At 45.5% G+C, this 15,625-nt stretch overlaps 1 protein-coding gene across 1 annotated transcript in view; it reads left to right on the forward strand.

The window, feature by feature from the left end:
- The window catches only part of PIP4K2A (phosphatidylinositol-5-phosphate 4-kinase type 2 alpha), an 86,376-nt gene that overhangs the window by 20,911 nt on the left and 49,840 nt on the right, over nucleotides 1–15,625 (forward strand). Inside the window, exons 2-3 of the mRNA XM_081933425.1 lie at nucleotides 1,500–1,597; nucleotides 11,470–11,566. Of these exons, the coding sequence (XP_081789551.1) occupies nucleotides 1,500–1,597; nucleotides 11,470–11,566 (195 nt within the window). The remainder of the gene's footprint in view (nucleotides 1–1,499; nucleotides 1,598–11,469; nucleotides 11,567–15,625) is intronic.

Raw genomic sequence — 15,625 nt, forward strand, 5'->3', positions numbered from 1 at the left:
GTTTGTATATGCATTACAATGGCAGACATTTTCCTTTCTAAAAAAGGAATGGAGTTTGCATAATGATGTCACAATGTGTATTTCGTCATTTTGTGAAATCTTGGCCCTTGGCAATTAATCTTAATTTATTTTTAAATATGAATCTTGATTTATGTTTAAAATGTAAAAAAAGACACATTCTATCTCTCTAATGCAGAAGTTATAATGTCTAATATGGAAATATGTTATGACATCTGAATATATATTCTAGAAGATAAGCCCACATGTCATAGCATATTGTATCCTTCCCTACAAATTATTATAATTTTAAAAAGATATCATTTAATAATTTTGGGATTAAGCAAAGGGATCTTTAAAGAGTTTTTAAAGTATCACAAGGCTTATAATTGTACTATCATTCAGATATATCCAAGATATCACAGAGCAGATTTTAGCCAGCTTTAAATTGCTTTATATGGTGTGAGTCATTGGCAGCTATCGAAGGTTTTAGCAAAAGCCTTTCAGATGCTACCTGATGATTTGATTTCAAGACCACAGGGACTAACTCCATGTTGTGAGTCTAGATGTTGTGTTTTTTAACTTGAACAATGGTTCTTCTACATGCTTTTATAAAATAACTTTCCACTAGGAAAAGCATGGATTTTGTTTTATTATATTATATAAGCTTTTTCCTTGCAAAAATGTGGGGGTCTTCTTTCTGGGGAAACCATTTATTTTCATTTGTGTCACTGTTATTACACAAGTTAACTATTGTTTTCATGCTATTTGATTCTGTAAGTAGCAGATGATGCTAAACCATTTTTTGCTTTTGGCACAGAAAGCCTCAATACTGGCTGGTTCCTTGAAGCCAGTCACAAAAATCTGGAAACAATTGATTCTTTTTCTATTTTCTGTTTGATATTCTTAAATTAAAGAAGCATTGCTTTTGAACATTGCCTGAGAACAAAGACAAGTCAAGAGATTGCCTTGCTGTGCCTGTCTCCATTGTTGTAGATTCTATGTTGTCTCCCTGTAGTAAGTAATGCTATCTGTAATTTAATAATTGCTGAAAAAAAGCATTGTACATTTGGAGGGAATTTTATTATTAGCAAGAAAATATTAAATGGCATATTAAACAGCCATAGATGAATACAACAAATTCAAATTTAATTCAGACATTAAAAATATGCTAATAAATATAATACTAATACTTCATACTTTCCTTGTGCTTAAACTTCTTCTGCAGTAATTTTTGGAAAATCTGATTTCTAAACTGAGATAAATATATTTTACAGTTTATAGCACATCAACTATGGAATAATTTTCACATATTCTCTGTAATTGGTTTGTTTTAAGATGAAGGATTTCATGAATTGTGTGTTCTGTAAAATATGACTAGTATTCATGATGGTTAGAAAGTCAACATCTGGAGGTCTTCATGTTTTCCAACTGAGGCAGGAAGAAATTAATTTCTTCTCATATTTCATTTTTTTTTAATTTCCTTTTTGTCTTCTTTGTAGATCAATGAACTGAGCCATGTTCAAATCCCTATTATGCTGATGCCAGATGACTTCAAAGCATATTCAAAGATAAAAGTGGACAACCACCTTTTCAATAAGTAAGTTATGCCAACTTCTGTTTTGTTTTATATTTTTCAATTGAAATAAATACATTTTTACTTAATTTTGATTCTCTGAGTTGGGTTTTTAAAAATATGCTACCATGATTCCCCAAGAAGACAGGGTCTTCTTTTCTTTTGACCCCCGAAATATGGCTGTGGCCTTATTATCGGGGGGGGGGGGGCAGGGAATGGACCAGGCCGCAAGACTCTGCTTCAGTTTCCGAAAAATGGCACTGCCAAGCAAACGGGACTGGCTGGCTGTGATGGCTTGGACTTTGCGGGGCTCATCAAAAGAAAGAAAGAGAGAGAGAGAGAGAGAGAGAGAGAGAGAGAGAGAGAGAGAGAGAGAGAGAGAGAGAGAAGGGCAGGAGAAGAAGGGAAGGGAAAGTGTGGGGGGGGAAGCGCAGCTTAATGGGATATTCAATATCTTACAAGGAGCATTTTCCCTCCTCCTTCTCTTTTCTTTGCAAAAAGCAGAGCTATGCCAGCTGGACAGGGTGGAGATGAGGCGGGTGGGATGCTTGGGGTGGAGGGAAAGACTGCTGAAGAAAAAGAGGGAAGGAGGAAGGGAGGGCTTTGACTTTCTCAGCGCCTCTCCCCTCCTCCTTTAACCTCCAAGCTTCTCCACTCGCACAGCCTCCTCCTCCTCCCTTTACCTGTCCCTCTGTGGGAGCAGTACTTTCCAAAAGGCGCCTGGAGGAAAGGAAAGGGTGAGCGACTTTGGTGGCTGTTCGGGCATGCTTAACAAAAAGGTAGAAAGGCAGTCCAGCTGCCAAAAGGGAGCACCGCACCTTGCCAGGCAGTGTCCTGAGAACTTTAGGGGCCACGTGGAGTGGGAAAGAGAGATAGAGGGGGGTGGGGAGTGGCAGGGATGTTGGGTTTCCTTCCTTCTGTTGTGTGACCACCGGATGACATGTGATGGGCTGGGCGCAACGCGTCGCTTCTCCAGAGCCCTGCCAATCTTTGGGGGCAAGTTTCCTCCCCCACTTCTCCCAACTGGATGTATTGGAGGGCAACCGAGGGGCCTACCCGAACTCCACCCCCAATTCACTGCAACCATCCAACATGGGGCTGAAGGAGACTTGGGTGCAAAATGTGACACATTTAAACACATAAAAAATCACAACCCTCTCCTTTCTCCTCACCCACGCCCCCCCCCCCAAATTACTCCTAACTTTCGGGTTTGATACACTTCCGAAAAGCCTGCCATCTCACGTCGCGCATGCATTTAAGTAGTTTTTTTGGGGGGGTTATTTGGGGGGAGTTATTTTAACCCATGTGCTGAAAAGCCCGATTGGGCTTAGTATTAGGACATGTTGTATTTTCAGGGAAACGCAGTAAGAATAACAGCAGTTCTATTGTGCAGTTGGTTTTTCATTATATTTTTTTCTACCTGGAACCCAAAAGAAATTGAAAGGTGGAAGAGGAGGAATTCCAAAGGAGTGAAGAAAGCAATGTGCTTAACCTCCTTTGTAGGCCTGATGTCCTGGAAGTTATTACTTCTCCAAAAGGTTGCTTCGAAGCTAAATTTTCACAAAGTTTCAGCTCTGGTCTAAGAGAATCTCCATTAGTATGCATCAACTAATAGTACTCCTCAGTATAGTTCTACAGTTTGACTTGATGTTTACATGACTTTAAAAGGATGCTATTAATTCATTTTAAAATATTCTAAGAGGTAGAGGTTAATGGTGCTGTTAATGTTTGGGAATTCTGTAGTTTGAAAAGTTATAGCTAATTTAAAAATTGATTGTTATACCTATTGAAGATTTGCTAAGTCAAATTACTTATCTATTACTTAACAAAAAAGCTATTGAGGATTTGCTAAATCAAATACAGGTTACTTCTGGAAGTATTTAGGAAATAGAAGCACAGGAATGATGTATTCCATATGCACACAATCATTAGAATTGGAACTGCACAAGTGAAATATTCTATTAATTCAGTGTCATATATATTAATGTTGGATTAGTCTTGCAGTTATAAAGGTTTAAAGAATGATTAGAGCTGAAGGGGGCAAATTATATCAGAGACTTATATCCATGGAATGGAAGAAAATATTTTTCTGAAGTTAGATGCAAATTCTGCGATTTATGGAGAATTGCTTGACTAGCAGAGCAGAAATGCACAATAGGACTATGCACAGTTCAAGAATAATTCCAAATAAATGTTTTGGAACATACTGGACCTCTTTTAAGCAGATACTCATGTAAGCTTTAAAAAAAGAGATGGTTGCTTTAATAACTTGATCGTGAATCATTGAGTATTCTGTAATCCAGTTCTTTGTGCCCTTAAAGTTTTGAAATTTTCTGCTAATTTATGCTACTGAATATCTAGAATTCATTTTGTCTTAACTAAATTGACTCTTGTAAAGAAGAGATCTCTACCTGCATATCTATTCCAATTATTCCAGTAATGTCTCCTATATCACCTGAGACTCCCTTGTACAAATCTCTGAGAATAGTTTTAAGTCCATCTTTCCTTGGTTGAAAATTGGCAGCAAATTGAGCAAAATGTGACATCTGGAATTGTAGTGTAAAGATCTTTAGGAAAAAGCAATTTTGCAAGCTTCTAAATAATAATAATTGCAATTGTGTTTGGGTGTATGCTTGATCTGAAAGATATGAAAGAATATGGCTATATGTTAATCACTAAAGATCAGTGATGGCAAACTTTTAGACACCGAGTGCCCAAACTGAAAGGTGCATGCATGTGCCGCAGAGACCCGAAGACCAGCTGGCAGGCAGGAGGCGAGGTATCCTAACACTGGCAGCGTGGCAAGAAGTAAGATCTTTTTATTTTGTGAGCTTCTGTTTCGTCTTTTGCAGGGAAACAGAAGCTCATGAAAGAAACGCCACGGAGATCTGACCTGGGGCGACGGCACGCGTGTCAGCAGAGAGGGCTCTGCATGCCACCTCTGGCACGTGTGCAATAGATTCACCATCACGGCTATAGTTAATTTTCAACTTACAACCATAATTGGGACTGTGGGGGGATCAGAGTTATTAGCCCCATAACACGATTTCTTTTAGCCCCTTCCTGTTTAACCGTATTGTTAGTTTTTAGCAATTTTTAACGGGACTTTCTCTTTAATTCAAGTTACAATGTTTGGATGAGATGAATGTGAAGGCAAAGGCACAGATAAAGGACTTATTGTGGACTTGAATGATATGGGAAAAAGAAATGATATGAGAGCCCAGCTCTTTCCCTTTACAGAAATCAGCCAAACAACCACAGATAGAAGAACATTTCGCAAGAAAAGGATCTTTTAAGTAAACAACTGTTCTTTTTATTTCAAACAAATCTGGTGCCTTAGAATGGGATCTTCAAACAGAAATAGAAAAACAACAGCTGTCACAGCATTCCTTATCTGCGAGGGAAGAACTAAATGGGAATCAGGACTCCCTCATGAACTCTCATTGTGATTAGTCTCAGGGGAACTAAGAATAAGCTTAAAAATAAAAACCAAAATAAGGCTCCCTGAGAAAATCCGGTAAAGTTCATGGCAAACCCAATACCTGTTCACTACTAAAATTGTGATCTTAATATTCGAGCGTCTCTCAGTTATAAAATATGGACAGAAGATGCTGAAATATAATGTTGAGGCTTCTATTCAAAAGCATGAAACTGGACTTTTCATGCATATCAATGCTGATACAATTGGTCCATCTAATCTTGTTATCAGAGGCATGTGTCTGTTAAAGAACAAACAATGAAACGTAAAATAATCCGAGAAAATGTTACAGTACCGAAATGTTTACTCTAATATCACTGTAAAACAGTGGGTCTCAACCTTCCTAATGTTGCGACTATTTAATACAGTTCCTCATGTTGTGGTGATCCCCAACCATAACATTATTTTATGTTTTCCGTATTTTTTCAAAAATATGTGTTTTCCAATGGTCTCAGGTGACCCCTGTGAAAGGGTCGTTCGACCCCCCAAAGGGGTCACGACCCACAGGTTGGGAACCACTGCTGTAAAATTTGACAAAATGAAGAGGATGGGCTTCACACATGTTGAAGCTCCCCAGTGCAACAGAAGAATATTTCTAGTTCAAACCTTTTTGGAAAACAATAGTAATTTCTCTAGGCCAACTTCTTTATAGCCAAAACACAGATAAATCTGTGTGCTGTTGAATAACTCCCAAGCATCTTAAACCATAAGTGGATTCTTCTATGTTCAAACAATTTACCATTCCACTGATGTTATTTAAGAACAAAGCACATTCAAATCTTATCCATGGGGTCTTTTGTGACAGAAAGATTAATTTCTGTTCAATTCTATGTCGCCTACGTCAAACAATCATCTGAAATCAGTTCCTGGATGCCTCCGAGGCAGCCACCGCATCATCCTCAGATTTGAGAAAGCAAGACAGTGGGAGTCAAATTTACTAAATGAACATTCTCCAGATATAATTGAAGCTAGCCTTATCAATAGTTTTGGCTCCTTAGCAAAGTTCCAACAAGATAATATACTGCACAAGTTAGAAAATCTGAGGAAAGCAGTCTATTGATACCATGGTCATAGCTAAGCCTTTGATAGGCCTTGTTTCTCTAACTGTGGGTATTGTCTCCCCTCAATGGAGAATGGAATGGCCTGATATTATCCCCCTTCCATAACTCCACAGATCCTTATGAACCAGTAGGGATTCTTGGGCTGACCCAGACCTCCATTTTAGCTGAGGAGGAGTTCTTAAACACACCAAGACATGCAATTGGGTCTATAAGTAACAAGCAAGGGGCTAGAAGCAGACCTCTTGCCAATTCAATTGTACAGAGCAGAATATAGCAAGAGCTATCAATACGCCACCCGGTATTGCTGAAGAACCTACAACATAGAGTATATTGGACTGTACTAATTTCATTTTCTCAGAACAAGATTCCCTGGAATAGTTACAGAATTTTCATGAGACAAGCCAATGTTTAGAGGAAGCCTGGTCGTTCCCCACTGGTTCTTCAGTTCAACACAACAATCTCAGGTCATTGGCCTGCCAAAATAAAAATCAAGCCATTTGACTGTTTTTGAGTGATGATGCAATTTCCTTGTTAACTTGGAATATTGCTGGTTTGCACCATCAAAAGACCGACGCTTCTTCGATTATCTATCACAATTTTACATGCTTTTTCTTTAAGAATCTTGGGCTATATCAGAGGTGGAACTGGATAGCTACTGGGTCAACTCTATTTTGCCACCCCAAGTAATACAGGAGGGAGACCCAGGGGTGTATTATGACTTCAGTCAGCACAACTTTGCAACATAAGTGTGTCTTACTTGAAACCTTGTACTGGTCTCTGCTTTCTTCCAATCAAGTTGAAATTTTGTTTTTTAACATTTTTATTCTTTCTTTTAAAGCATACATTCAGACCAATGCCACTTGGGTACACATAGAGAATTTTATCCTTACTTGTTTAGATAAATGGCTAGCAGCATCAGTAATAATTAATGGGGATTTAAACTCAAGGATGCCTACGGTCTGACCTAAGCTTAGTGCACAAAATTGTCTGCTGCAACATCCTACCTATCAATGACTCCTTCAGCTTCAACCGCAATAATACACAGGCAAACAATAGATACAAACTCAAAGTAAATCACTCCAAGCTCGATTGCATAAAATAAGACTTCAGCAACATAGTCGTCAATGCCTGGAATGCGCTACCCAACTCTGTTGTTACATCCTCAAATCTCTAAAACTTTAACCTTAAATTGTCTACCATGGACCTCACCCCATTCCTAAGAGGTCTGTAAAGGGGCCGTGCCTACTGTCCCTGTCCTATTGTTTCCATTTATTTGTACTCATTTCTTATGTATATATGTATACCTGCTTATAACTTATATATTTATATGTTATAGTCATACTTGTTTTCTCATATATGCTTGACAAACCTAAATAAATAAAATAAAATAAAATACCTTAGAATAACAGTCTCAAACATTTCTGGTTTAGCTGTGCAGGGTGAGAGAGGCACAGTAGTGCACTGTGGTCTAGAGGTTGGGGACTCTGCCTTAGCAGAACCTTTGTACAGAAGAAAATCTAAGGATTCAAAATTAAATTAGGCAGGTTTAGCAGTCAGACAGATGACCACTGCCTGGAACTGAATATTCTTAAAGGCTCTGTGGAGGGGGATCGCTTGGCAGAATACACTGGGGGGTGGAGCAGGATTAGTTGATTATTGAATTGTGTCATGTGATCTTCTAAAAGAATGGTACGTGTTAACTTTAAATTAGTTTTCAACAAATGAATAAACGGTCGTGGGGAGGGGTGGGTGCGAGGACCGAACAAAATCTCGTAGTCGGTTGGGAGACCGTGGCTGCTGGACACGCCCGGTCGCTCGTACCAACCCCCGCAGCCTAGGTGGCCAGGACCTACAGAGCCAGGGCCTGAGGCTGATGCTCTGCAATGCAAGGTCCATTGTTAACAAGGCCCCCCTCATTAATGAGTTGATCTCAGAGGGGGAGCCGGACCTTGCAGGGATAACAGAGACCTGGTTGGGCCACGAGGGTGGTTTGCCCCTCGTGGAGATGTGCCCGCCAGGTTACCATGCATTTCATCAGCCGCGGGCCCTGGGTAAGGGTGGTGGGGTGGCGGTAATCATACGGGAGAGTCTGGAACCGAAGGAGTTCACTGTGCCACAGATCTCCGGGTGTGAGTCCCTTGGTGTGAAATGGGGCCCAGGGAGGCAGCTGGGCTTGCTGATTGTATACTTGGCTCCTCGCTATGCATCAGCGGCCCTGCCTGAGCTCCTCGAGCTGATCGCGGAGACGGCGGTTGATACCCCCAAACTTGTGGTTATGGGGGATTTCAACCTGCCATCGACAGGCGAAGCATCCGAGGTGGCTTGGGAGTTCATGGCTTCCATGACAGCCATGGACCTGACCCAATTAATTCAGGGCCCCACACACGAAGGTGGGCACACACTGGACCTTGTTTTTGTCTCTGGACAGTGGACGAGTGATCTGGGAATAGGGGATCTAGCTATCACACCCCTGTCATGGTCAGATCACTCATCTCTCCGGCTCGACTTCCCCGGTGCTATCCCCCACCGCGGGGAGACGGAACCTGATTGTCCCAGATGGTTCTGCCCCAGGCGACTGATGGAACCGGATAGGTTCCAGACAGAGCTTGGGCCACTTCCTGTAGCCCTGACCCGCTCCCGGACGGAGGACCTAGTGGCCGCTTGGAATAGGGCGGCTGCTGGGGCCTTGGACCGGGTAGCGCCTTTGCGGCCTCTCCTGCGGCAACGAACCACCCTGGCTCCTTGGTTCACCAAGGAGCTGAGGGTGATGAAACGCCACAAGAGACACCTAGAAAGCAGGTGAAGGTCCTCACGCTCCGAATCTGACCGAACACAGGTAAGAGCCTATTTACGGACCTACCTTGTGGCACTGAGAGTGGCCAAACGTAGATACTGTGCCGCTCTCATTGCGTCCGCAGATAACCGCCCTGCCGCCCTGTTTCGGGTGACTCGCTCCCTCTTATCTCAAAGGCCGCGGGAAGCCCCTTTGCAGGGTAGAGCAGAGGAGTTTGGGGAATATCTGCAGGACAAAATCGCTCAGATCTGGAGTGGGTGGGCCCCCTTCAGTGGACCAGGGGAGACGTCGGAAGCAAGTCCTGAGACACCACGCTGGGAGGAGTTTGACTCTGTTGCCCCCTAGGATTTGGACAGGTTGCGTGGGCGACTGCGAGCCACCACATGTTTATTGGACCCGTGTCCCTCCTGGCTTGTACTGGCATCCTGGGAAGTTACACAAGGCTGGCTCCTGGGTCTGGTGAACGCTTCACTTGAGGAGGGGTCATTGCCGGCCGCCTTGAAAGAGGCTCAAGAGGCCTTCCCTGGATCCGGTGGAGCTAGCCAATTATCGTCCCGTCTCCAACCTTCCCTTTTTAGCGAAGGTTGTAGAGAGTGTGGTGGCACAACAGTTCCCACATCACCTGGAGGAAACTGACTATCTAGACCCGCGCCAGTCCGGCTTCCGACCCGGTCACAGCACGGAGACGGCCTTGGTCGCGTTGGTAGATGATCTCTGGAGGGCCAGAGATAGGGGTTGCTCCTCTATCCTGGTCCTATTAGATCTATCAGCGGCTTTCGATACCATCGACCATGGTATCTTATTGCGCCGGCTGGAGGAGGTGGGAGTGGGGGGCACCGTTCTGCGGTGGTTCTGCTCCTACCTCTCCGACCGGATGCAGTGTGTGTTGACGGGGGAGCAGAGATCGACCCTGAGGCCACTCACTTGGGTGCCACAGGGGTCGGTTCCCTCGCCCCTCCTGTTCAATACATACATGAAGCCGCTGGGTGAGATCATCTGTGGTTTGGGGGTTGGATGCCATCTGTACGCTGATGACACCCAGCTGTACATTTCCACCCCAAACCACCCCAACGAGGCCGTCGAAATGATGTCCCGGTGTTTGGAAGCCATCCGGGTCTGGATGGCTGACAACAGACTCAGACTCAACCCCTCCAAGACTGAGTGGCTGTGGCTACCGGCGCCCCGATTCAACCAGTGGATGCCATCGCTGGCCATAGGGGGCGAACAACTGCCCCCTGTGGAACGGGCACACAACTTGGGCGTCCTCCTTGATACCCGGCTGTCGATGGATGACCATGTGGCAGCCGTGGCGAGGGGGGCGTTCCACCAGGTTCGCCTGGTGCGCCAATTGCGCCCCCTATTGGATCGGGACGCCTTACGCACAGTCACTCATGCGCTGGTGACGTCTCGCCTGGACTACTGCAATGCTCTCTACATGGGGCTCCCCTTGAGATGCACCCGAAGACTACAGCTAGTTCAGAATGCGGCCGCGCGGGCCATCATGGGAGGGACAAGATACTCCCATATAACACCACTCCTGCGCGAGCTGCACTGGCTGCCTGTGGTTTTTCGGGTGCGTTTCAAGGTGTTGGTTACTATCTTCAAAGCGCTCCATGGCATGGGACCTAGTTACCTGCGGGATCGCATCTTACCTCACACATCCTCGCGACCAATCCGCTCTCACAGGGAGGGACTCCTCCAGGTGCCATCCGCCAAGCAGTGCCAGCGGGCGGGCCTAGGAGTAGAGCCTTCTCTGTGATGGGCCCAACCCTCTGGAATGACCTCCCCCCCGATATTAGAACTACTAACGACCTCCACTCCTTCCGACAGAAGCTTAAGACCTGTTCCAATTAGCTGGCTTGACTGATGTATAGTCCCATTTTTAACCTCCTGGCAAACATCTTACTGTGTAATTTTTAAGGGGAATTTTAATTATATTTGTACTTTAATTTAAATTTGGTACAGCACATTCTACCTCCTCAGTTTTATATATTTATATGTTTATATGTTTATATATTTATGCACATTTATATTTTGTATCTACATGGTTTTTAATATGTCTGTACACCGCCCCGAGTCCTGTTTAGGAAAGGGCGCGGGTTATAAATAAAAGTTTACTTACTTACTTACTTAAAGCCATGCTTTGGAGACTGGTGTATGAAAAATAAACATTGATTCGATTAGGGGTGCACACAGATGAATAGGGCTTTCATCATTAAATAATGCAGTCATCAACTGAGTCCTGCTTAATTTTGCCAACTTTTTTTTACTACAATCATTAAGCAAATGAGTTTCTCCCATTGAGTTTGTTGGAAGCTAGCTGGAAAGGTTGGAATTGGTAACCGTGTGTCCCTGAGACACTGCAGCCATCCTAAATACATGCCAATTGGCAGGATCAGGATTTTGATTATGTGGAATGATGTGACAGCCACAAGTGCAAGAACTGGTTGTAAATCATTCTTTCAGCACCATCATAACTTCAAATGACCAATAAACAAATAGTTGCAAGTTTAGGACTACCTCTATATGCAATTCCTTACTGAGTATCAAATCTCTTTTTCAGAGAAAACATGCCAAGCCATTTCAAATTCAAAGAATATTGTCCAATGGTTTTTCGTAATTTGAGAGAGAGGTTTGGAATTGATGATCAGGACTTTCAGGTAAGCTGGTTATCATGTTAAATAAGTCTTGATATTTGGCAGATGTCTGATTAGGTATTCTTTGCTGAGAGAAAGGTAGGTGAAACGAAAGGTGAATCTCTGCAAATTTCCAGGTGTAAATTCAGCTGGTAATTGTGAGACATATAAGATGATTTAATGGGTGTGTTTGTTTTCTAAATTTCCTTTCTGTATTTCACTAAACCCTTATGGTTCTAATGAGAAGTGCATATAACAAGTCATAGTTAGGTAGTGCTTATAGCAAGTCATAGGTAAGAAGAAGCCAGTTCTGTTCTGCTGCAGAATGTGTTGGACTCAAGCATCTATAATTTGCCGGCATTGTGTCCTTCTCAATTGTGGAAGTGGTATGATTAAAATGTAGAATTTTGAAGTAAATTTCAGAGTATTCTCAAATACATTAGAAGTGAACTTTTGGTATGAAGCTAAAATATGATTTACACTTTCTTTCCCTCCCTTCCTTCCTTCCTTCCTTCCTTCCTTCCTTCTTTCCTTTTCCAGGGCGCTGCTCTGGAGAGTCCAAGCAAGGGTTAAATACAGCCAATCTGCCCAAAACTGAATTGAAACTTTAAACCACGCCTCCTGTGCTGCTTATCTTCAGTTTTTTTCAATTCAGCTAGCCCAGTGGACGCGCTTTAAGTTTCTCTTCAATTCTAATAGATTGCTTGGACTCTCAATTATATTACAGAAAGGAAAGATCGTGTTATTTGTTGGAGCAGGCTTAGTGAGATAAATTTACTTTAATCCAATTTGGCCTTTCTCTCACCCTTGATCCTCCCGGTGTCCCGTTATTACACGGGCTCCGCAGGGTCACAGACAGCTATTGGGGAGGTGCGTGGGTTGGACTGCTGATGCCAGCGCTGCCGCAGCAACTCTGCTGCAGGAGGGAATCCCCGCTGAGAGCCCGTTGTTGTCGTCCATGCTTTTTACAAGCCGGCATTCAGCGCGACCCCTCAGCGCTTTCCTAAGCATTAGCAGCAACCTTTAAAGAGTTTGGAGAGGCGGCAGGGAGTCTCGTTCTCCATTTGGAGCCGCCTGTTTCGTTTTCGTTTTCGATTTCAATTTAACTGCATGCCGCAGCTGCTGAAGCCTGACTCATAGCAGGAGCCGCGTGGAGACCTCATTGACCGGTCGGACCGGCAATCTGGGCACCCAGCCTTTCGGACTGAAGTGGCAAGTGCTTGTGGTCGCCTGGATCGCAACCTTACTTTCCTGCAGGCGCTGGGAACTGGATTTGCTCACGCCATAATCCTGCCTGGCAAAAACTCTTCCTGCAACCTTCTGTGTCTCTTCCTGAGCATTTGGCTTGCGGTGGGCTACTGTGAGGTGGTGAGTGGAGGTGGTTCCCTACCTGTCTCGTTTAAGGCCCTTTATTAATGCCATGGCAGATCAGACCCCAGAAAACCCTGAACCAATGGGGGTTTCCTCCAGAGCCTTCGCCAGGCAGGCTGGCAAGGCTGCCAGGGAGGCCACTAGGGGCACCAAATCTTACTCCAAACCCGGGCCTAAACAGGGATCGGGGCAGGATAAGGATGCCATACGTCGCCAGAAGGCCCTAAAAAACTTTTTTCCAAGGCCTAACAACAGGCTCAGGCTTCCCAGTTGGTGGACCCTCAGGAATCCTCCGGGGAGGTTCCCCAAGCCCAACCTATCTCTGATAGCGAGGGGGAAGGCCAGGAATTCTCGCCCACGGCTTCTTTGGCCATGGCAGCCTCACCAGGCCCCTCTATGGCAGATCAGGCCGACCTCTTCGCCTGTCCTTCGAACCTGGAGGAGGGGCCAGCCCCTGTAGAGCCCTTGGCACCACAACTTCCACCTCCCAGGCCCGGGCCCAGGCTTCGCCCAGTCGAGGACCAGGAGCCCAACCTTTCAGCGGAAATGCAAGAGGTCATCAACAGAGCTATTTCTCAGGGCATTGAAGCGGGCATGCAACAGAGAGGCAAACACACTCTCAAGATCCGTCATCTGGAGCCCCAGGCAGCTCCCAGTATTGCATCCTTCTCCCAGCCTCCTCAGTCCCCCCATTCCTCCCTAGCTTCGGAGGATTCAGCCTGGGAAGAGGAGGAGGACTTATTACCTAGGCAGGAGCCCGAGTTCTTGGGGGATGAAGGTGGTTTTTCCGAAAAGCCTACCTTTTCAGGCCTATTTAAATTGGCCAACTTCAAAACCATCCTGGATAAAGCTAAGGTAGCGACCCGCATGGGGCCTACCCCCTTGGCTCTGACGACCCAGGACCCAGATGATCTATCTGGTGACCTTTTGGAGGAACCAGTGTCAGCCCAGGAGATAGTCCCAGTTCCCAAACTATTCCTCAACATGGTCCAAAAGCAATGGGCGCAGCCTGCTACCATAGCGGGGACTACTGTACGCCTTCCCTCCATTGCCTCTACTTCCCAGAGTCATCCGGAAGATCCTGTCGGAGGAGGCGGAAGTACTGCTGGTGGCACCGTTTTGGCCCAGGAGAACCTGGTTTGCAGACCTGGTGAGTCTCTCCATCGAACCACCGTGGCAGATTCCTCCGCAGGAGATCTCCCTCAGCCAGGGAGCTCTCCAACATCGGAGCCCCAGTGGCTGCAACTAGCCGTCTGGCACTTGAGAGGAATCTCCTGAGCAGAGGCAGTCTCTCGGCCAAAGTGATCTGCACCATCCAAGCGTCCAGGCATCTGTCCATGACCCGGATCTATGACGCTACCTGGAGAGCCTTCGCCAGCTGGTGCTCTGCTCAGGGATCTTCAGCCTCCTCAGCCTCAGTCCCTGTCATCCTGGATTTCCTGCAAGATGGTTTGGACAAGGGCCTGTCACCTAACACTCTATGGCGTCAGGTGGCGGCTATCTCCACCATTCTGGCTCCCGATGGTCATTCCTCGCTCGGCCGACATCCTGCCATTCGCAGTTTTCTCAGGGGCACGACTAACCTGAGACCCCCAGTAGTTCACAGATATCCTTCCTGGACCTCAAGGTAGTGCTGCAAGCTCTTATCGGCCCACCATTTGAACCACTTAGGACTGCCAGTCTCAAACATCTGACATTTAAGACAGTCTTTTTGGTTGCCATCGCCTCAGCTCGTCGTATTTCGGAGTTAGCTGCCCTGTCCATGAAAGAGGACTTATGCCTGATTCGACAGGACAGGGTAATTCTCAGGCTGGACCCATCGTTCATCCCCAAAATCAACTCCTGGTTCCACCAAGCCCAGGAGGTGGTACTACCGGACTTCTGTCCGCATCCTAGACACCCGAGGGAGAGACGCTGGCACTTGCTGGATGTGCGCAGGACGATTCGCAGGTACATCAAGCTCATGGCGGGGTTTCGACGCTCTGAATCGCTCTTCTTATCATTCCAGCCGGCTTCCCAGGGCAGGAAAGTGTCCTCCTCTACAATCGGTGGGTGGCTGAGAGCCTGCATTGCCCTTGCTCATGTCCTGCAGTCCAAACCTGTGCCTCACAACATTACAGCACATTCGACTAGGAGCGCCGCCACCACGGCAGCCTGGGCGACCCAGGCTCCGATTGAGGAAATCTGCAAGGCGGCTACTTGGACTTCGTTGTCTCCATTTGTCCAAAATTATAAATTGGACACCTTTGAATCAGCAGAAGGGGCGTTCAGGAGGTGTGTTCTTCAAGGCATTCACACCAGCGGAGAGACTTTGAATGCTGTGGCTTCCCGCCCTAGTGACAATTAGCTTGGGCATGTCCCTTGCTTGGACTCTCCAGAGCAGTGCCCTGGAAAATGACCATTGTCTTACCTGAAGGGTCGTTTTCAAGGCGCTGCGAAGGAGAGTCCACCCCACCCTGGGGTCTGGCTCCGCTGGTGATGGTTCAAACGTTACGGTTACGGTTGCTTTTTTTATTATTGACTTGTTTCCATTGTTGGACTTCTCAGCGCACAGCAGTTCCATGTCTTCATTGAAAAAATCTGAAGATAAGCAGCACAGGAGGCGTGGTTTAAAGTTTCAATTCAGTTCTGGGCAGATTGGCTGTATTTAACCCTTGCTTGAACTCTCCTTTGCAGCGCCCTGAAAACGATCCTTCAGGTAAGACAATGGTC

This window comes from Natrix helvetica, assembly GCF_964273705.1.
Source record: "Natrix helvetica genome assembly, chromosome: Z".
NCBI lineage: Eukaryota > Metazoa > Chordata > Lepidosauria > Squamata > Natricidae > Natrix > Natrix helvetica.